This window comes from Gymnoscopelus microlampas (genome assembly GCF_963454915.1).
Source record: "Gymnoscopelus microlampas genome assembly, chromosome: 3".
Classification (NCBI taxonomy): Eukaryota; Metazoa; Chordata; class Actinopteri; order Myctophiformes; family Myctophidae; genus Gymnoscopelus; species Gymnoscopelus microlampas.
This window is the reverse complement of record NC_139940.1, coordinates 34,153,908-34,177,591: the sequence shown is the minus strand read 5'-3', so window position 1 is coordinate 34,177,591 and position 23,684 is coordinate 34,153,908. Positions and strand designations below refer to the sequence as shown.

The following is a 23,684-nucleotide window of genomic DNA, read 5'->3' as shown; positions in this document are numbered from 1 at the left end:
GGTCAACTACTCCTTTAACACATTCCCTGCCAGAGTTTATTCATAAGGTACTCACCCACTGCCAGCGTTTTTGAGTTTTATAGCCTTTTGAACCGTTCACAAAAAACATTATATCCATTAAAATCCGCGATCGGATGGTGTTTATAAACAGCAACGATGGACGTACGAGCCCTCATAATGTTTACACTTTTTTTTCTTTTTCTTCTTCTGTGGTATCAGCGGCTAAAAGAGGCTGCAAACGTCATATCCGTTTGGCTGTGACGTGGCTGTGACGTTTCCCCACCGGCCATCTTAGATTAGCTTAGCCTCCGATCGGCTATCAGATCGTTTTTAAACACAAAGAGGATAGATAACCGTTCGTCGATCAAAGAAAAGAAAATACAACCGGAGCTTACCATTCGTTTTTTAAACCGTGTGAAAACCATGATCTTTAGCCAAAACCAGGGAAAAACTGTTTTTTCAAGATAAAAAACGAACCGGAAACGGTTGTCGGAAATTTTCTCATAGGATGGGTCGGAAGCGTCATGGGGAAAAAAAAAAAATCAAGGATGGTACCAAAAATGTTTTTTTTCGTTGTCAAACCACATAAAAAGACGATCCCGAGATATCTCAGGATACGCAGGTAACGGGTGGATTTAATGTCCCGAGATATCTCGGGATTGGCAGTATATGTGTTAACGCATTGCCTGAACATTGCGTCACGTTTGTGCCACGGTGCCAATATAAGTGTTAGTGGGTACAATGAAACTCCATTCACGTATGCCCATCAACACAACATCAGCAGTTTCTGATGACCAGGGATCCTCGTATCTCACACCTCAGAGAGAGCTTGCTGCAGCCCCATCACACACAGTCAGTCGCAGCAACGACGGACAGGGCGCTGTGATGGTTGGCATGTAGCTAACGCTAACGTGGTTGTCATGCCTGCAGCGGCTGTGCAATCACTTTGTCAACAATGCACGTTCGTGTGGTGAATGTTATGTTATTATTGCTGCTCAGTTAGTCCATTGTAGATGGTGTATGTTGTGGGCTTGTGTGTCTTGTGGAGAACTGTGTAGCTCCACAGCAACTCCAGTAACTAACGTAATGGCAGGCCCGCCCCGTGCAACGCACGTTTAGGCTGCATTATGGTAATGTAGTAGTGGGTACAGCCCTGGGTACCTGAGAACGAGTACAACAAGTACATTCCAAACAGAGTTTTCACATTGCTTTTTTGGTGAAGTCTGGTTGTAAACTGTCTACCATCATTACCAAATGGATTGCCCTTTTCAGCTTGACCCATGTTATAATTTTGAATCAATTAAAGTGGCGATGTGTGATTAAACATGTTGTTTGTACAGCGCTGCGTTCTACTGAGCGAGGCTGTCTGCTGTGTGGATAGCTATGGGGAAAGGGTGTAACTTGAAGCTGTAACACTTGTGACGACTGACTAAACCAACACATAGGATGCAAAGTTTTGCAAAGCCAAAATGGCATTTATCCAAGGCAATTTTGTTGGGGGAGATAAGCAACAACATAAATTCTTCCCAGTCTGGGGTAAGTCCATGCAAAAAGTTTCACGCCTTCATGTCAGGTTTGTACCTAACCAAGTACAATGCATGTGGAGGTAAAGTGGAGGTTCTTGCTTACCGCCTGAGCACACGCCTGTCCAACGAGGAGAGCCAGCAAAGACTGAGACAGAGTGAGGGCATTACATTGTGGAAGCTTGATCAGCACCGTTTCAGCGCGGCATGTCTTCAGCTAGTTAGTCAGAGTGCAGGTGTCAACACATCTAGCTGAATGAGTAAATAAATTGGCACGTACCTCCCCTAATGATTTGCCCCAGGCGGAGGCACTGTCCTTGGTGCTGAACTCTCTACTGCACTGGCTCGCCTCGCTGGAGTGCTCACCTGTCTGGCGGCCCAGCAAGACTCCACACACTGTAGCTTGCGTCAGGCAAATGGCTCTGTGATCTTAGCCTGGTAAACCCCTCCCTCCGGATATCTCATTTACATTTGATATCAGGAGTGAGTCTGGCCTGCAGGCTTATCTGGGCGTTTCTTGCTCGTCCACCAAATGACTTGCCTATCAGTGTCCTCGCTCATTGTTCTGTGATTGACAGCGGAGGTAGGCCAATTAGGTGGAACCCGAGTGAACCCGAATGGAGCCGACAAAAAATGGAACGGCCGCCATTGAAATTCTGTCCGCTGTTTTTGGTTCCAGTTTTAAAACTTTAAAACGCTCTCCACCTTATTTTTTGAGGCACGGAATTTACATTTAAGATATCGTTCGGATAGAATTTAGTTGTTTAACTTCATATATGTGGTCAATTAATCATGACAGAGCCTATTTAAAAATAAAAATTCAGAGAACCGACAGGGGCAGGCAGTGACACGCATGTATCCGAATAAAGCAACCTATTTTCGGCATGGCCCTTTCAAAAGTCCCCCTGCGTCACATTGTCTGGTGGTCGGGGAAACAAACTGCTGATTGGCTGAAGGGGAACTAACTGCTGATTGGCTGAAGGGATTGTCAGTCAACGGTATTACTCCCGCCTAGCTCCAGCCCACAGCCAAATTGCCCATACAGGTTTGCAGGCCAGACTCCTTCCTGAAATCAAATGCAAATGAGATTTCCGGAAGGGGGGGGTGGGGGGGGTTACCAGGCTACTGTGATCTCACGAGGCAGATTGTATAATTTGTATTCAAATCTTAATTTTACAGTCAAACATTCTTTTATTTTTGATATTCAAATATTGTATATATTATGGAATATTCGTTGACAGCCTTAATACATTCCCAACTTGCATTGCTCCGGGCATGCATCGTTCCCAAGTAGGCTTGTGTCCACGGGTACTGCACTGGGTACTTTAACAACGGGTACAGCAAGTACTCATATATTGCATTCCAAACTTGCATCGTTCCCAACTTGCGTAGTCCCCAAGTGGGCTAGTGCCCAAAGGGCACCGGTCTAGCTAATAATACAGACATCAGTATATTACAGAAAATCATTGTGTACTTATTTTCAGGAGCTAAAAGAAAGTCTTCAGAATTTAAATGGGTCTCATTCAGTGCAAATGATGGTTTAATTACAAATTGCATTCCCAATTATACACTTGCTCATAATTATGTGTTACATAATTACATTTCATCTTTAGTTTGACCTTTCCAACAAGTGCACAAGGTAAATAGCTCCTTCTCTCTGCTTCTCAGTTTCACTGGGTCTTTCCAACCAGAATAAATTGCCATTTTTTTGCCCGAGAGGTTTGACTGAAAAGCAAGTAGGGCAGGGGGAGGGAGCGCTATGGGCAACTTAAATCTTGTCTGAACATGAAATCTGATCATGTTTTCATGACTCTTCTACCAAAAGTGCTGAGGTAATTTTCTAAATGTGAGCAGTAACCATCAGAGATTTATACTGGGCATGACACTTGTAATACTGCCATAACATCTGGCATGGGCAAGGGACTCGCCGCGAGAGGGGAGCATAAATCACCACTGCCGGGTTTTTATGCGGTCGGTGTTGCCGCATAGCAGAACTCTCTTACATTTACTGCCTGAACGAGACAAAGGCCACGGTCAAGATCAACCACGGCGAGTTAAGGAGTTATTGGAGCATTTTCTTTTTTGTGTGTGTTTATTTTATTTTATTTTGTTCTGTCTCGCACAAAACCACTTCGAATGGCTGCACTATTTCTCGCTCCTGGTAAATGTCCACACTCAATTGAACACTTAATTGTGGAGGCCTAATTGTGCTCTCTATCCAGAAAGAGTATTTTATTACCAAGTAATATAATGGGACTTTAAGTCCACTCCTCATCTGTGTTCAACCGGAAATTAATTCCCATTACTCAATCAATAAGTCTACACAATACAGATAAAAGGGGATTATGGCAGCTCCCCAGTGTAAATTCCAGTTTTAAATGCTTGCAAATGGTTTCATGTGTGTATTATGTGTGTGCGCTCTCTTGGAATGAAAAAAATATATGGACTGTTCTTTGACCCCACCCCCATTCCCATACCTGCTACCTTCATCTTCTTTCCCATTTCTTTATTTTTCCAGGTTTCGAGCTCTCCCACTGTGACGAGCCAGGCGTTCCACAGTTTGGGTTCAAAGTCAGCGACCAGGGTCACTTTGCAGGCAGTGCCATCACGTACGGCTGTGACCAAGGTTACACCCTGCACGGCAGTGGCATACTCAAGTGCATGACAGGAGACCGAAGAGCATGGGACAACCATCTCCCCTCGTGCATAGGTAAAATCTCTCTCTCTCTCTCTCTCTCTCTCTCTCTCTCTCTCTCTCTGCCTTTGTCACCTTCTCTGTCACTGTCTCCCTGTCTCTTTGGCAGCTGATATTATTATTCAGTCCAGGTACACAGTCAACATTGCTATGCTCAGTGTTAATCCTAAGGATTTAGTCCTACACGATTTCCACTTAATTGGCTGTGTGGAGAGAACTGCATGCCTTGTCATTTTTGTCAGAGAATACAAATGCCTCTGATGTTTTATTGTGTATAATTGATCTCTGTTAATGTTCAGCATCCAAAGCTAGATGCTTAAATTAAATAAGAACACTGCGTTGGAGTGATTTGGAAGACAATTGAGTTTTAATGACTTTCTGCGTCTCTGGATCTCTCCAACTCTCAACCATTTAAGTTAACAAACATGCCATTGATTAATCATGTTCTAGAAACACAAAGAAAGTGCACAGGTAGTAATTCATTTAAAGTGGGTATAGCACAAGGAGGAGTGGCCATAGGCCTATGTACAGTGCAGCAGCGCTTTCATATTCAGAGCCTGCTGTGAGAAAGAGAAAAAAATGATAAAGCTATTACCTGCACGTTGCTCGATTCTGGAAGGTGTTGTGAGGCAGTGTCTGTATGCCGATGTCTAGCAGTGATGGATTAGGGTAAAAAATGATTTACAAATTCCGGACATGTGCAGAATTGCACTTTAAATGCCACCGTGTCGTGCTGCCTTTTTCAATGAAACACTGGTTTCCTCCTCAAAGGAAAAAAAAGAGCTTTGGTTTGGCACCGCAGTAGTGTATGTTCGATATGATCACAGATGCTGATCACAAAAAAGGTGCTCTGTCACTCTATCGATTAACTGTTCAACAGAGCTGGATTATTGATTGGTCAATATTAATAGTCAGCCTGGTCTCTGTGAGTTGAATGAGAAGTGGGGCGTCCATTTCTCCAAGGCCACGTCTCTAGGCTCCTGTCTAACATTTGGCTGCTTCTCTGAAGCTGATTATCGGCCAGCACTGTGGACGTCTAATGCAATTTTCCCATTAATTAGTGCTGTTTGTTCTGCTATATAGATAGTCAAATGATAACCAGGGGAAATACACCATAGATTGGAGGATATGATATTACTTCCATCATTGACATTGTAGCGGCATTCCTTACCCACAGTGTAAGGCCCAGCCGGTATATTTTGTGTACACTGACTGTAAAGTTAATTAATGGCATCATTAGCGGGGCATACTTAGAGACAAAACAAGTTTTGCATTCCTAAGTGTCTCCGGTCAGGCAAGAAGTCGCAGTTCCTGAAATTACCTGGTTGTAGCAAACAAAGAGAACTAAGACGCAGCAGCCATGAACGTGTGGCATTGTCTTCCTCCCTCTCTCTCATACATTCATTGTCTACCTCTCTCCGTCTTTCTATCTGTCTGGGGCATGTGATGACAATGTTTTGGAGTTGTATGTGAGGATGAAAAGGCACTTGCTAAGTTAGAGCGACAGACAAGTTAGAGATAGAAGAGAGATAGAAGATAATGTACACAGTCTGCACACCACCGTCACGACTACTTGCTGCTTAGCTTGCTCGACAAGAAGCATAGAACTACAGACTGACGTTACTATGCGTCAAAATAGTCAGCCACGAAAATGCCGTCGAAAGTGGACGGAGTTAACCCCCGAATCTTAACTCTGACGTCATGATCAGGGGTGCACATAACTGGTGCGCAGGTCCGCATGCGCACCCAAAATAAATAATGCGCACCACATCAGACGACGCGAGGCGCTTTTGCGTACCAACAGCTGGGACAGGAATTTCCAAGCTTTTATTTTTTAGCAAAAATAAAAAATAAAAGCCTGGAGATCGAGGCTAGGAATTTACTTCCTGAAGCCACACTCACACACTCTCGCTAAAGCACGCGTCGGCCCCATGTACAGCCATTAGGCGCAGGGGAAGGGGACGCATGCTGCACGTGCTTGTGTGATTGTTGCTTCGCGTCGCCTCGCATCGCCTCGCTGCGTGCACGCAGCCAGCAGTGGCTGTTAGAGGCACTATTCACCGATGATGAACGGTGCAAAATATGCCGTGAACGTCCAAATCTGGCGGATAAAAGCAGTGCAGCACAGGGCACCAACCTTGGGGGCTTCTCCTAACGGCGTGTGAGGAGAAAAACGGCGAAAATCGACGGAATTTGGAAGCAGAGCGTCTGTCCGGGGTTTCAGTGCGGCTGCAGAGTCCATGTGCAGGGCTGGGCTGAAGCAGTGCTGCACCGCCCCCCCCCCCCCCCCCCCCCCCCGTTGACAAAACGGGACCATTTATTTGGTGCGCACCAACTCACATCTCCAGGTGCTCTTCTGAGTACTAGACCAAAGTTGTGCACCCCTGGTCATGATCCCTATATGGATACGTACTTGTACAAACAATGTCACCTGACTGTATACATCAAGCCCTCCACATTCCATCGCCATCACTTTCTCACATCGCAACTTTTCATAAGACATATCCAGCACTTGACTCGTTGTCGGCAGGGTTAAGAACTTCACCAAATCACTCCCATGCCAAACGTTTATTCCTCCCTTCTTTTTTTTATTTTGTTTTAAATCCTCCGTTAAGTGTAATTGGCGCAGCCTCCGACGGCATTCCTCCCAGCGTATTCCTCGAGTCCCGGCGGCAGCGACCCGCGACTCGCGTCGGCGCAACCACACTTTGCAATTGCCCTGAATTGCGACGCGTGTAGTTTCACTTAATAGTCAGTTTTAATAATTTTATTTGATTGACCTAAATCCACCCAAACTGCTGTTATCTAGGTGCATTTCTAACGCACCGACACGCACACACAGACAGACACACAGAGGCACACACAGACGCACAGGGCCAAATGCATGATACCCAGGTGGAGATAAAAATACAGTATTTTCAGCAGGGGTTTAACTACGTTGCTCATTAGTAATTATTTTAGACTTTGGAATGTGGTCTTTAGAGTGTTCCAGCCGGTTTTCTTCTCTAATGGTTCTCTACTATATGCATGTTTGTTTCTGTGCATCTGGTGACTCACATTTGTGCATGCACTTTATTTTTACCTCTATCTTTGGAGGTGACGTGTGTGTGTGTGTGTGTGTGTGTGTGTGTGTGTGTGTGTGTGTGCGTGCGCATGTGCGTGTGCGTGTGTGTGTGTGTGTGTGTGTGTATGTGTGCGCATACATGTGTTGTGAGTGCAGCAGAGTGTGGTGGAAGTTTCAAGGGTGAGTCAACAGGTCGTATCCTGTCCCCTGGGTATCCATTTCCCTATGATAACAACCTGAGATGCACCTGGACCATTGAGGTCAACTCTGGCAACATTGTCAGGTACTGTAGCTGACAGTATACCTACGCATACCGTACATGCTACATACACAGCTTAATATGTTCATTCAGCAATGAGAGTGTAAATATTTAACAAAAATGTGGTTAAATATTTACACTCTTATTTACACTCATTAATGTTCCCAAAAGGGTCAGTTTTTACACTCTCAAAGTTAAATTAACACAGGATACTCCATACAAATGCACGCACACACACACGCGCGCAAGCACACACACACACACATGCACGCACGCGCAAGCACACACACACACACACACACACACACACACACACACACACACACACACACACACACACACACGTTACATTTATAACTTAAGGATTTACAAAATGTGTAATGACACATTTTTTATGTAAAATATGTTTTTGTGCAACAATACACATTTAAATGTAAGGTGATAGGAAGGGGCTATGAATTATGTGTGGTAATATTCAGAGACTTACACAGGATACATTGCAGTGGACTGGACTGATGTCATTAACAATAGACCTTTTTCATGGCAACCATATTTAAAAATAGTTGTTGTTACTTCCTACACAGGTGTAACCAATGAAACTAATTTATGGTAGGGTAAATATTAGTTTGTTTGTTTTTTGTTAAAACAAAAACAAATGTGTTAAAAAGTTAAAGCTCTATATTCTAATAGTAATCATTGCTATTGAGTGTTTGTTCAATAAGGGGTCTCCCCGTCCCTCCAGCTCTTTAATAAACAGAAAACACGTTTTCAAGGTGGTACCTTTTTTAATTGTGCATGTTGGCTCAATGGAAAGGCTCAAGCATCAAAGTGTCATTGCCCACACCTGTGAAGGAAGTAACAGTTACTATATGTCAATATGTCTGCCTTGAAAAAGGTATATTGATTAAAAAATATATACATATATGTATGTATATATATGTATATATATATACTGTATGTATATATATATATATATATATATATATATATATATATATATATATATATATATATATATATATATATATATATTATATTTATTCATTTTTAAATCTTGTCAAAATGTATGCTTGTGATCTAAGACATTTCTGTTAAGAAGTTAAAAAAGTATCTTCAAAATCACTGTCATCAAGAGAAACAGCCTGCAGCTGTTCTATTAACAGTGAATGGGACAGTGACTTTGTAGACACTGACAGCACCCAGGGGGATGTTCTAGTTATGTGAGAGCATTTTGTGGTGCAGAACTGTTAGTGCGACAGTGAAATAAAACCCATTTGGTCATAAAAGTTGAAGCAAACATTGTATAATTGTATAAATTCAGTCTTACATCCAGCAAAAAAGAAGCTCTGGGCTATCCCTTGATGGCTTGTTACACTTTCACGGAAATTGATTGATGTTCCCTAATCTACACTGAACTTCAACTGGACTGAACTCTGTTGACTTTGCATCAGTCATTTCACTCCTGGCGAGGAGTTGGTTTGAATCAATAATTGGAGGTGCAGAACTGTGCAAGAGAGCAGCTTAATAAAAATAAATGGAACAACCAACCAAAGTCAGATTGATTGACTGATTTGACCCTGGACCATGACTAACTCTGACCAACCAATACCAAACTAATCAATACCAAAGAAAACCAAGCCAAAGCAAATCAATTTTCTTCACTTCATCCAGTCTCCAGTTCCTGGCGTTTGACACAGAGGCATCCCATGACATCTTAAAGGTGTGGGATGGCCCTCCTGATAATGAGATGTCTCTGAAGGAGGTGAGTGGCTCATTGCTGCCAGAGGGGATCCACTCCACCCTCAACTTGGTCACCATTCAGTTTGAGACTGACTTCTACATCACCAAATCCGGCTTCGCCATCGACTTCTCCAGTGAGTATTACCACCATTAATATTAATATGATTATGGTTATGATTATGATTATTATCGTTATTATTATTATTATCATTATTATCACCACCCTCTCTAGAGTCTAGTCTAGAGAGTAAAATGAGTCTAAATATAATGTGTGTAGTCAATAGAGCGCATACTGTACACTAGTAATTATGTTTTCCACTAATCTTATGATCTGTCATTATTTCTCTCCATGTCATATCTAGTTATCAAGCTGAAGTATAGTGTTTTTTAATTCCAATCTCTTGTTATCTCACACTGATCTGTCAGTATTTGCCTTAATCTTTGTTATGGCTGAACGGTTGTGAAGCTATCAGAAATCCCTGGTATTTCACAGTCAATTGCTGTGGACGGTCTCCGGTGTGCTATATGCAGCCCTAGTTGCACACTGATGCGGTCCACATGTTTAGCTGATGGGTAACTTCTAACCCATGCACCCAAGCACAGCTAATTCTATTATACCTCATTGATTCAGCATGGCATGGCTAGTTTGTGAAGAGATCATGTATTTTTGATTGGATACAGGTACACCTAAATTTGAGATTTATTGCACCTGTGAGTGAATTGTGTTCGTGCTGCATTTGACACAGTCGACCACAATATAGACAGACTGAAAAGATCCATTCTAGGGGCTCTACTGTTCAATATCTACATGCTCAGATTATGGAAAACAGCAAAATAAGTTAAAATAAGTTAAAATAGTTATGCAGACGATAAACAAATCTATCACCAGAGGACTATGGTCCAAAACAAACACTGACTAAATGCATAGAACAAATAAATAATTGGATGTGCCATCATTTTGCTGTCCCTGACCTTTCTGTTTGCCGCTGCCTTTGATTAAGTTACTTTTCTTTTTTCTTTTTATTTCTCTTTATGCACTGTAATTGTATTTATTTTTTACTACTTTTGTTTTATGCATCGTAATGTAATTTTATAATTGTGTTTCCTTTGCCTGATGTTCTGTGTAAAACACTTGAATTGCCTTGTTGAAATGTGAAATGCAAATACAATTGCCTTGCCTTGCCTTGGAATAGTTTTCCAATCAGTGGCTAAACCAGCCAGGTCTTCATAGGCTGAAATTTTATTTTGGTAAAAGAATGAGGGTTTCTGGGCTAGCAGGGGCCGATATATACACATATACAGTTGAAAGAAATACATGAAAACATATTTTTGAGGTCAAATAATACAGTGTACCAATATGTATTCAACTGGTCTAACTAAAACCTGCACCCACAGGGATGAGCTAGGAATTGATTCCGATTTTGACTACAAATGTGTGTTGCATTGAGCTGCTGCCCAGCTGTGAAAGCATCACAGGCGTTCACTTGCAGAGATCAGTCAATAATCTGCTCTTTTCTCTAACTGTGTTTGAGCGAGAGTTAGAGCTTGACAGCTGTCTGCTGCATGATATGTAATAATCCCTTTTGTATGTCAGTGTGTGTGTGTAACATGGGTGTGTTAGTGCCTAGACTCTTGCATCTGTGGGTATACATGTACAGTAGGCTATATTGTATACCATACTACTGTACCTGCTTGCCTACCTTTCTGTGAGTAACTGTGTGTGTGTGTGTGTGTGTGTGTGTGTGTGTGTGTGTGTGTGTGTGTGTGTGTGTGTGTGTGTGTGTGTGTGTGTGTGTGTGTGTGTGTGTGTGTGTGTGTGTGTGTGTACGTGCATGTGTGCGTACGTGCGCGTGTGTCCTTCAGGCTCGCTCGCGACAGCCTGCAGGGACCCAGGTATGCCAATGAATGGCAGTCGCAATGGAGAAGGACGGGAGCCCGGTGATTCAGTGACCTTCTCATGTGATCCAGGATACGAATTACAGGGGGAGAGCAGAATCACCTGCATCCAAGTGGAAAATAGATACTACTGGCAGCCCAGCCCACCAAGCTGCATCGGTGAGAGGGAGAGAGAAAAAGAATAACGAGAGAGAGGGGGAGATAGAAAGAGAGAGGGAGCGGTATAGAGAGGGAGATGTGGGACAGTAGATAGAGGCAGAAATGGAGCAAGTGCAGGAGCGGGATCTAGGGTATAGGGAATAGGAATAAAAAAAGATACATGTGAGAGGAATGGAGAGTATTTTTCTATAACTTATAATGTCAGAGAATGTATTTGTATCAAACCCGTAAAAGATATACAGGTACTGTATATGTAGGATAGACAGAAGGCACTTGAGATACATCTTGAGCTGTTGCCATGTGTTATCCTCGCTGTGGCTACTCAAGGGCTGAGGTCAACCAATACATTGTTTCATCGCAGCTTAATTGTAAGTTAATTAAGTTAATTACTTTACGATGCCATTAAAAATAATCACACTATAGTGTAGTGTGTAGGAACCTACACAACATATTTTATATTTGCCTGAGCTGTTGCCAACTGTGGTCCAACTCGATTTTCTTCTGGCCAGGGAAGAACTGAGCACTTACTGTATAGAAGAAGCCACAGACGTGCTGCCTGTAGGCAATCATAGCTGCGGAGCGGAGCGGCAGCCGCTTGACACCGCAGTTATGACTGCCTACAGGCAGCGCGTCTGTGGATTCGTCTATAGATAGAGAAGGGCATGGGACGGTGTAATTATAACACATACCGTACAATTGATACAATTTACAACTATTTAATTGAATATCATGCTACTCTTTATATATTTAATGTATTTAAAATATGTCTTTATATATAAAAAAGAAATAGAAATAAACATTAGCTTGGGAGATTGGCAGGCTTTTTATTATTGATGTGTGATGAATGTTAGCTTTCTATTAGGGAAGATAGTTTAAAAGACCTAATGTTGACAAAGCGTTTGAACTGTATTCATGATGTTTCTGGGATTTTCTTTATCTTAAAATATTGACAGTATATTATCATTTTCCCAACACCAGGCAGTGGGAAGAAAATGGATTCAAGCAGTAGAAAACTACATTAAGTACTCAAATAAAGATTTATGATTAGCTTTCAAAAGCTGTTGCTCTTACCCTATTATTACATTAGAAGACGCATTAGCTTAACCACATGGGCTGAAAACATCACATCTGCAATTTTCTTTCTAAATAATTACTACTGGAAATTATGTATAATTATATGTCATTTCGTTAAAATCTACTTTATTTTTCTTTCAAGCTCCATGTGGAGGGAATGTGACAGGATCTTCTGGGTTCATTCTCTCTCCAAACTACCCCCATCCCTACCCGCACAGCAAAGACTGTGATTGGCTCATTGCTGTCCACTCTGACTATGTCATTTCATTAGCCTTCATCAGGTAAGAGGAGGCGCTGTGATAGTTCTTTCTTTGAGCCTAATTCACTAATTAGATTCTCTCAGTCTTTATTTGCATATATGCCAAACCCTGCTGTCGTCTTGGATGTTCACACAGTCAATCGTAATGGAATTATTATTGTTCTTCTATTTTCTATTTCTTTTTTTATGATTTTACTGGTGTACAGGAGTTTTGGACATTTTTGCAACAGAGACATGAAACATTTCCCACACATCAGATAATTAAAACAAGGACTCTGTGGAGGACACGGAGAACATGACATCAGATGAAATGCACTGGAGCAGTAGTTACTTCAGCATTATGGTCCAGTAGTCTTGTGTTGCCAGATAATCTGAGATCAGCCTACTGCACAAATTCGTCTGGGGACTCTAAATGCAAGGTAGTTCTTAGAACAGCACCGCTAACAAAACTACACTTGACTGCTTTGAAAACCAAGCATGCCTCCACCTCAATATGAAGGTCCCCACTAAAGACTTTGGATTGCTTCTGTAATGTTTTTCTCTAATTGTTTCCACCCAATTTTTGCAACGAAAGCTGGGAGATTGTACTCAGTCACTAGTTGAGCGTTTAGAGACTGAATTATGAGTCTAATGGTCCAATAGTTCCAGGGGGACTTAGTATTAATAGTATACCAATATACCAATAGTATGCAATAGGAACCAAATGGACCATTTGGTTCCATTCGTGTAATGTGCATATTGGGGTCACAAAGATAAGTTTAAAAAAATAAAAAATGGGAGTCTGTGGCCCAGGCCCAGCGTTGGGGGTTAGGGTTATTGACCTCCTAGCCCGCTGGTAGCAGACCAGCCCTCAAATATGATTTACCACCATTTCATCAGTGTTCAAGGTTTCTTTATTGTTAAACTGTAGTGTACAGGTACATACAAAATAAAAACCCATACTGTAAGTCGACTGCACTCTACATACCACCAGTGCTGCCACCACCTCCACTCTTTCTTGACTGTACTGTACATCACACACAACCAGTGGCTGCCTCTTTGAGCTGAGCCCCAACAACTACTACTGTTGCTCCAGTAGCTTAGCTACTGCGTGGGCAAAGGGTGCAAGTGCCCCAGGCCCCACTGCTCACTAGGCTGTTGTTCTTTGTAAACGTTTCATATGACATATCAACATGGATGTACAGTGCTTGATTTAATTATATCCTGGAATCGATCAGAGCTTGTGTTGCTTATCAAGTTATGTGCATGCTGCGTCTTCTACCCTTGTATTGCTGTAGACCGCTGTATTATATCTAGTGTTTAGAGTTTAAAGACAACCACAAATTAGTCAATTGCATCCGATTGCAACTGAATAACACATTCTACAAAATCTCAACTCATTTGTCAATCGCAACGTGGCTTGTCATTCCAGCATTGCATTCTATGTGCTTTCTGTCTCTTCGCTTAGTGTTGGTAATGGCTTAACTACAGTACAAACATACTGCCTCTGTGGAGACTTAAAGTCAGGTGGCAGCTCTGCATGCTGCTTTGCTCTCTTGGGTATTTTATTCCCACGTGTAAAAAAGAATGGTGCTGGGTCACAGCTCACATGGCCTGTCGCTGTCCATTGGCAGTGGTGCTGAACCAATCACCAATCGATACTTGTAGAACAATCTGTGCTGTCCTTGGTTTGTCCATGGTATGACTGACAAACTGTTTTCTTTTTTATGTCCTTCAGAACAAGCTTGTTTTTGTCTTGCGGCTTGCTTGGCTCAATAAGTGACAGTTTCTGTTCATGATAGGATAACAGAATGGCCACTTGAGGGTGCTTCGACTCCCCTGTGTAATTACGCGTCAGTGGTGTGGCAACTCACACACAATACTGTTACATTTTTAAAGCTCTCTTCATTCATGAAAATCTTAAGTGGGCATATGTAATAGTTATGAATACATTATATTTATGAAGCACTCTTTATTCTTGAAAATCTTGTGGGCATGTGTGGTACAGTGGTGTAGTTCCTGTTAATCCAAATGGTGGTCCTTGAAATAAAAAAAAAAAAGATTGAGAATCACGGATAGGACACTGGCAACATGACATCAGATGAAATGTTCTGGATAGGTTGTTGTACTTCAATGTATTGTATGATCCAGTAGAGTTCCCTAAACCAAGTTTAAGTACACTTCTCAGTGCATGTGCAGAATTTTAGCTTGGGTCACAGAATTGCCTGCTTTCTGTGGTGGAACCGGCTATAAACTCTTGAGTATTTATCAGAGCTGGCCAAACGTGGTAAGCAGAGGGCCAGAATTACAGTCGTGTCCAGGTGTGTGCTGTGATAGAGGAAAAGGCAGAATTGCTCCTGACCACTGTGTCAAGAGATAGCCTTCCTTCAACGTCCACTGAGATGTGTAAAAAAAAAATGTAAACAGAATTGTGCTGCAAGAGCCCACACGATATCCTATGCTGAATGATACTCATTTGCTTTACATTATTAATTTCAATCTGAATGCTCAGCAGCGAGACTGCCAGAGCTGGGACACAGACAGGCCGGAGTGCAGCTTTTATGGGCCGCCCTCCCTATGACTGACTTTTGAATATTAAATTCATGGTCAAATCTTGTTGGGGTGTGTGGAGAGGGCGTGGGCGCAGCTGTGTTAACTGCCCACCCCCGCGATGCTCCTTCTATCTAGATGTGATGAAGAGAGATTGAGCATGTATCTTTTCAGACGTTGTCCTTCAAATCTCTAACAGAGTTAGCACAACACTGCTTTCTCTCGTGGGAGTGCAAAATGAAAGGATGGAGTTATGATTGTAAATTGGAGTTGCCTTGATTCAGCTCAAATGCAATTATCTCCAAGCTATTTACATTTCTGCCATAAACCAAGCTCATTATTTTGAAAACAAATGCTCTCTCATTCTCTCTCTCTCTCTCTCTCTCTCTCTCTCTCTCTCTCTCTCTCTCTCCCTCTCTCTGCAGTATGTGATTTGATATACAGCACTACAATATGAAACGATCTTTTCACACTGCACAGCCATTGCCGTCTGGGAAGATTTTGTGCTACTGCGGTGTCAAAACAATTTAATCTCTTCTCACCTCTTGGGAGAGATACTTTTTTTTCATCTCAATGCTCTTTGTCTGGAGATGCAAAGCAAATCGCCTGGCATGATTCACTGCTTGCACTGCGGTGCTATGCTCCCATTATAAAAAAAACCCCTAATGGAATTCTAAATTGTATACTATATGCTAGTAGTATATGGTTTCTCAACACAATTATTAGGTTTTTACACTTACACTTACTTAAGTAATATTATACATTACCGGTATATATTTTTGCCTTTTACCCCCTGTTCTCCCCAATTTTAGTTGTTATGCCAATTAATTCCTCCCCACTCACATTTCTTTGTGTTGTCACTGCTGTTGTACTCGCTCACCTGCCAGTGAGGAGCCCCCACCGAGAGGACGTAGAGCCTTCGTGCTGCTCCTCCCACCCAACACTCACTCACTGCTGACAGGTGCTGACCCAGCACGTAGGAGGACAAATATCACCCTCCCCGCCTGGCTTCCCTCCCTCGAATACGGGCCAATTGTGTTCGTATAGACGTTCGACAAAGCCGGTTGCGCCGCAGTAGATTCGAACCCTCAGACTCCGCGGTGGTGGGCAGGCACTTTACCACTTTGCCACCCGAGCGTCCCTTTATTATTTTATGACTTACCAGTGGACGTGGTACTTTAGACCTGTATTATCACATAACATTTTACCTACTTATATTATACATTATTTTGTGCTATACAAGGATGTTGTATAGTAATGTATGTTGAACATTATTGTTGCACAGTCTGGAGTCTGCCTCACCAACATTTCACTGCTCATGCATGTATGCGCATGTGACAAATACTGTAGTCTTTGCATCTTTAATCTAAACCTCTTGGACAATCTGTGAAGACTGAGCACAATAACTGGTCTGTTCATTTTGTTTTGTTTACCACAGCTTTAGCATTGAGCCCAACTATGACTTCCTGTACATCTACGACGGGCCAGACAGCAACAGTCATCTGATTGGTAGCTTTCAAGACAGCAAACTTCCAGAGAAGATTGAGAGCACTTCCAACTTTATGCACTTGGCGTTCCGTAGTGATGGCTCTGTGAGCTACACCGGCTTTCACTTGGAATACAAAGGTAGTTGTGGGGTCTGTCTCTCAAGTGGGATTCTGCCGTGCATTATAATGCAAAAGATTATGCGTATGGGTGACTGAAAATCGTTTCTGATGTTACAGCAGTGGGATTTAGTTGGATGTGTGGTGTATATGTATTAGAGAATATGCAATTGGAAGGATGTTACACAACTAATTCCTCTGATGTCAATGCCAACTGTGAGAACAGCCGCTGATTCACCCGTGGTCATTTTCATTTCGTTTCACCAATGACAAAGTGTATTAGTTTTTAATACCACAGCTTTGTTTGAGCAAATGGGTGCTCAAGTTCGTTACACCTTTCTTTTTCATCCTTGTAATTAGAAGCCCACTCTTCTTGGATATCTGTAGGTCCTAAACTCTTTGTTCTTTCCTTTGGCAGCAAAACTGCGGGAGGCATGTTTTGATCCAGGCAACGTGATGAATGGCACTAGAATCGGTGCCGACTACAAACTGGGATCCATGGTGACATTCCACTGTGAGCCCGGCTACCTGCTGGAGGGGTACTCCACTCTGACGTGCATTATGGGCAACAGCAAGAGACCTGAGTGGGACAGGACCAAACCCAGCTGTCAAGGTGAGGGACAACACTGTCACTTTGCTAGGGATTTCAACTTTCTTCTTAAAGCTTGAGTTATACTTGGTTGCACATCGTGTCGCACACCGAAAACAGCCAATCTACAAGCCGCAAGCTTGTAGATCTGCTATTTTCGGTGTACGGAAATTTAAATATAAATGTTTAAATATAAATCAGGCTTCAGTGGGTTGTAGGCTAATTTAAACCAACAGCGATAAATCATGATACATTCTGACCTGCATTATATTATTGCATTATTATTATAGATCTGCATACAGATCTGAGAGCTAAGTATAGCTAGTTAAGGGGAGAGATACTGTAATGTTCCATGTGTCGAGATACAAGATTTCATACAATGCAACACAAATTGGGTAAAGAGATATTTGCTACTAAATAATTTGCAGATTTTGAGAAAATTGTAAAAAGGGGAATTGGTGTGGGAGAATGTATACTCTCATGTAATCTGTGGTTGTAATCAGGTGAACACAACGTATGCAAATGCATAACCCGTCTTCCAGGCGTAACTGAATTTCCTGCCTTAAAGACATCATGAAATTGATTTTTTGCTTGCTTTATTGTGAACTTTTACTCTGGAACGGAGGCGTGTTGTGCCTCAACCAATTTGCAGTCTTTTTCTGACCTGTTCGCTCATGTCTGGGTCAAACTCCACATGCAACCCTGTCAGACCAAGAAAGTTCTCATCATTTGGTTCATGTAGGGTGGAATTATGGCCACTGAAAGCAAGGTTTCATTCTCCAAGATGACAAACTACGTCATTTTCTATGAAGATTTGCACTGAGCTGTCAGTGAAATTGACAAGCACGTTTCCAGCTCGCAGCAGCTATCCATGGTGTGCATTTGACTCAAGTCTGCTGGTACATGAGCCACTTTCTTTCATTGTTTTCTGTCCTTTTACTCCACATGATAGACTGTTTCTTATTAGAATATGATAAGCTACTAATGCACTTCTGTTAAATACATGAGCAAAGATGAATCCAGGATGAATACATCAAAACACATCACCAAATGTACGCGGCAGAGCTTGCCGTTCTAACAAGCTACACAAATTATAAACTGGAAAATAATCGTCACCATACAGGCTACTTTCCGTGGTCTATGACTATGACATATTCTGTTGATACAGGCTTTGAGACAATAGAGAAGTAATCTGTTATGTGAATGTTGATGTGATTTAAGTCTGACAACGTTTCACTGTCTATTGCTGCTTTCTGTGAATGACAAAATGCACTGTGAAAAAGCTGTTAGTTGAAACAGTTCTGCACATATCTTGCGCACAATAACGCACGTGTGCGGACGTGCGTCTGGGGGGTTCGGGGTGTCCGTGATGGAAGGAGGGCCTGACTGTGCTGAGGCCGTCTATGCTTTAGGCCGTTGAGACCGATGGGATCTACACACGCGGCTCATGGTGCAGCCGTTTGTGTCCCGTGGTGCAGCACGAGGCAGAGAGAGAGATGCATTGCTGAGGCACGTTTATGTTACTGCATTGTCTATTTCTCACCTCAATGTTTTCAGATACATATTTTAATGTACCGTTAAAGTTTAAAACGAGTAATGCACCGTCTGCATGTAAATACAATAAGTCAAAGTGTAGGATAGTTATACTTTGATTCACAGAATATTGAACAAAGTCTATATATAGCTTGCTGCTTAGCAGAAATGAAAATTATAACAAATATTTTTAAGATATTTTAAAATATATTCTTGTGAACAGATGACAGCTTCCGGAATTGGCATTCAGTAGTTCCAGACTCCCCCCCCCCCCCCCCCCCATTGATTAATTTATTAATCTAAGTATTATTTAATTCTCGTATGGATGTGTTAGCATAGAAGTGGCACTATAGATTTAAATAGTTGGTGTCTATTCAAAAGCCTGTCCGGTGTACATAAGCTGTGACACAGACGGTCACTTAGACATATGTTGCATTGTTTGTTTAGCCTACTTATTGCAAATGGCTGCTAGTTAAATGTATTAACTTTGCAGACAGAGTTATCTTTTTTTTCCATAGATAGGCCTATTTGATTTATGTTAAACAAATGTTATTTTGTGTTATTTCACATACAAACTTAAGCCTGTTTTCACCTCTGCAATACCTGTATGCTCAACCCAGTTCCTTTAAATAACCCTTAGGTACAAATGATTCTTTGACCAGTAATTCCATGGTGTACCAATCATTGGTGTACCAATCATTAAGCTAAATGGTATCAACCCATACTATGACTAGAGAGCCTACATGTATACACAGTGATCCCCTCCGTGCTTATTAGCAACCGTCCTGGGATCGATCATACTAGATATTAATATTCTGTGACCAGTTGAAAAGGTAAGAAAAACGAAAATCGCTGGCAGCGGGCAAACGCAGCCCGAAATAAGTCTGGCAGTGAATGAGTTTTAAGAGGTTGCATGTGGTGTTTGTCTTTCTTTTATTATTTTCTCATGGCAAAATCTTTCCCCTCCTGTTGACTGAGGATAAAATCGCCTGCTATGACTGCAGCTTCTTGAGACAGTTCTTTCTCTAATTCTACAAAGTAGGAAAAACGGTGTATTGTACTATAGCACAAAACCAGTCGTAAGAATTTGGAGTTCAACACTCTCACGACGCTGGAGATGATTGTAGACTTCAGGCCCACCCTTCCTCCACTTAGCATCGACAGCACACATCGACAGCACAACAGTCACCAAGGTCGAGATGTTCCAAGTTCCTTGGGACTACATGTACCATCTCCAAGGACCTTAATGGGAGGCCAACATAATTTTTTCTGCCGCAGCTGAAGGAATTTCAACCTGTCATGGGCTGTGATGTTCTATACTGCCATAGGCACTTTTCCACTGTATGCTAGCCACTCGTCTCTACTTGCCTTTTTAGGTTTCCCATTAGGTTAAAATACCGTTTTTTGTATTACCTCTGTCGAGGTTCCTAGCAAGCCTTGGCAATACCAAAAGGGGAGACTGCCAACTACTGATTCAGGTTGGTTAATCCAGACCAGATGGGGTCTGTTGCGTTAGTGTCCAAGGATATGTAATCTATTAAGTTTTTCCAATGAGCAGTGTTTATGTTTCCCTTTGATTTCCAGTTAATGAGGATAGTTTTCTTGGCGACAATTAGGGCCGCAAGGCCCTAATTTTCAGGTTTATTTTGTGTGCACTGTGAAGAGATTTGAGATGTATTTTGGAGCCATAGTCTGACAGGGCTATTTGACTGCTGTACACGTACCATCTCCAATAACCCATATTCAATTACTGGCTGATTAAAACTTTGTATGGTATGAAAGCTATTAGTCAATAGAATAATTAATAGCACATTTTTGACAACTCATTTTCGACACCACTTTGCACCAGTAATATATAGTCATTTAAATCAGTTTTGATATGGTAATCAGTCATTGATTACTACAAGTGGCACAAATGAACACCCCTGCTCATTAACACAAGCTGAGAATGTGAGATCACACCACATACATTTATTGGCGGATGTGTTATGTCAGTGGTTCTCAACCTGTGGGTTGGGATCCCGAGGGGGGTCCCCACATGATATTGGGGGGTCCCCAGATGACAGTGAAGTGACAATTTAAGAGCTTTTAAGACCTTTTTAATACCAAAAAAGGCCATTACTGCATCAAAAGTAATCAACAATCTATACTATAAAAACTGGTAAATAATGGGCCAAATTGTCAAATAATATAAGAAAGAGGCAAAACATTTGAAAATAGCCGCTCTACAAGCTCCTCTTGTTGCGAGGTGTTGTGAGCTTGTAGATCTGCTATTTTCACAACATTTATCTGTGGAACCCAGTCAAACAAAATGTAATGCCTCAACTGCATTCCAAGTACTTGTCAGGGTGGGTGGTCCCCAGGTTAAATATGATTATTTTGGGGGGTCCCCAGTTCAAATATGATTATTTTGGTGGGTCGCAGCCTGAAAAGGTTGAGAACCACTGTATTATGTGACAGTGCTGCCAATGCTGAAATATGTATTAATAATAATAATAATTATGATTATAATAATAATAACAATAACAATTAGAGTAAAGTTGATGACAATTTTCGCTTCACAGAGTTGTGTGTGGGGGGTTGGTGCAGACATTTTTCGGCACATATATAGCACTATTTCAGCAGCCCCTGGACAGTATTTCGGCAACAATACAGCTCCGTAACTTTTAATAGTTTGGTCATTTATTTTTCCGAGCTGATAGAAAGGCAACAGTAACTCAAATAACCACTCGTTACAACCGAGGTATGCAGAAGGGCATTTCTGAAAGCACAACACGTCAAACCTTGAGGCAGATGGGCTACAGCAGCAGAACACCACACCAGATGCCACGTGTGTCAGCTAAGAACAGGAAACTGAGGCTACTATTTGCACTGGCTCACCAAAACTGGACAATAGAAGATTGGGAAAACGTTGCTTGGTCTGATGAGTCTCAATTTCTGATGCGATATTCGGATTGAATAGTACTGTATAGGGTCTGATTTTAACGTCTTCAACATGAAAGAATAACAATAATAATATTAATAACTTTATTTATATAGCACTTTTCTAGACATGAGTCACAAAGTGCTGCACAAACGTTGGACAGAATGCACAAAAACTAATTTCACAAAGGTAAAATAAAATTAACTAATACAAATGAAGCAAGAACCATGAGCAAAAGGGAATGAAACAAAGAAAAGTTTATTTACAGGAATGCTTTCCGGAACATGTAGGTTTTTAAGAGTGATTTAAAAGATGTAATGGAATCAGTGAGACGAATTGTCTCGGGTAAAGCATTCCAGAGCCTAAGAGCTCGGACAGCGAAGATCATCCTTAGTTACAAGGTGTGAATTACAGACTTTTAACACTAGCATGACTGGGGTTTCATTATCCCACACACTGCCTGATTTGGGGATCAAAAACGGTCTTTTTGATCCCCAAATCAGGCTATTCTATTGGTCACTGTCTCCCCTCCGTGCTCCAGACGAGCTCACACCTTCTCCCCCACACAGTGGGGGGTTCCATTGTCTTCTAAATAGCTATTAACATTTCAATTGCACTCTGCTCAGTCATTGAGCTAACATATGTTGTTGTTGTAGGCAGGCAGAAACATTATAAAATAGGCTAACTTGTAATGGTAACTGCAGATTCTGTATGTAAAATCTTTTATAAAAAAAAGCGTATAAAACAGCGCAATCTGGAGCATCACATTAAACTCTTCAGTGAAACATGGAGCTTATATGAACGCTGAAGCCACTGTCTAATTACGTGACTATCTCCATTGTCCAAAACACATGGATATCTCTTGACAAACCAATATTATTATTATTCATAATAATAATATTCACATTATTGTCTGAGCATAAAGCTCTCATTCTATCAGCTGTCCACGTAGCTGACAAACACGTCTCCTCTCCTCCTCCCTGTCAGCGCAACAAGTGAACACATCGCTATGTTCCACAATTGTGCTCATTCCTGCTCTACTCCTGCGCTAAATATCTGATCTACAAACATGAAATGGGGAGAGAGATGGGGGAAGACACGCAGCAAAGGCCCTCGGGAACGGGACGCGAACCCGCGGCACGCTATCTGTTAAGGGATTTCAACCAGGGTGCCTGGACCGCGACGCCACGGGCAAGGCCTCTGATCTACAAACATAAAACAGTGGCTGCCTGACGAGCCCTATGCTTGTAGATCAGATCTGTTGGCACAGCATTAGAAAACAGCGCGATCTGTAGCGAACACATCGGTATGCTTCACACATGTGCTCAATCCTGCGCAAAATATCTGATCTTCTAGCATAAAACAGTTGCTGCGTGACAAGCTGTATGCTTATAGATCCTATCTTTTTCCTCCGCTTTGCAGTGAAGTGGGTTGCCAAATTTCAACCCCAGTCCCCTGGTTAGACCTTTCTATATAGATATTTACCTAATAAAAAATCATTTACAAAAGGACATGCATGAAGCTCTAATCTAAACAAGTATGAAAAGATATTTATATCTGCAAAGTAACTAGTAACTAAAGTTTTCAAATAATTGTAGTGGAGTAAAAGTACAAGATTTGCCTCTGAGCTGTAGTGGAGTAGAACATTATTACCATTATAATGTAATTATATATATATAATTATAATAATATTAATAATAGAAAGACGTGAAAAACAAGCCCAAAGTCGCTTATAATAAGCAGACATGGCAACATAGACTCGCTGCGCAAATATTTAGGAAAAGTCATGAAAGGGGAACTTTCTCAGAGCTTCATGAGAGAAGATAATCCACTTTAA

General features: G+C 41.7%; 1 protein-coding gene across 1 annotated transcript in view; it reads left to right on the top strand.

Moving 5' to 3' along the window:
* The window catches only part of LOC311039730 (CUB and sushi domain-containing protein 3-like), a gene marked incomplete at its 5' end in the record, with an annotated part of 373,258 nt that overhangs the window by 155,215 nt on the left and 194,359 nt on the right, over positions 1 to 23,684 (top strand). The window contains 7 exons of the mRNA XM_084049684.1: positions 4,042 to 4,233; positions 7,439 to 7,565; positions 9,213 to 9,415; positions 11,145 to 11,336; positions 12,553 to 12,691; positions 16,637 to 16,824; positions 17,221 to 17,415. Coding sequence (XP_083905810.1) covers positions 4,042 to 4,233; positions 7,439 to 7,565; positions 9,213 to 9,415; positions 11,145 to 11,336; positions 12,553 to 12,691; positions 16,637 to 16,824; positions 17,221 to 17,415 — 1,236 coding nt within the window. The remainder of the gene's footprint in view (positions 1 to 4,041; positions 4,234 to 7,438; positions 7,566 to 9,212; positions 9,416 to 11,144; positions 11,337 to 12,552; positions 12,692 to 16,636; positions 16,825 to 17,220; positions 17,416 to 23,684) is intronic.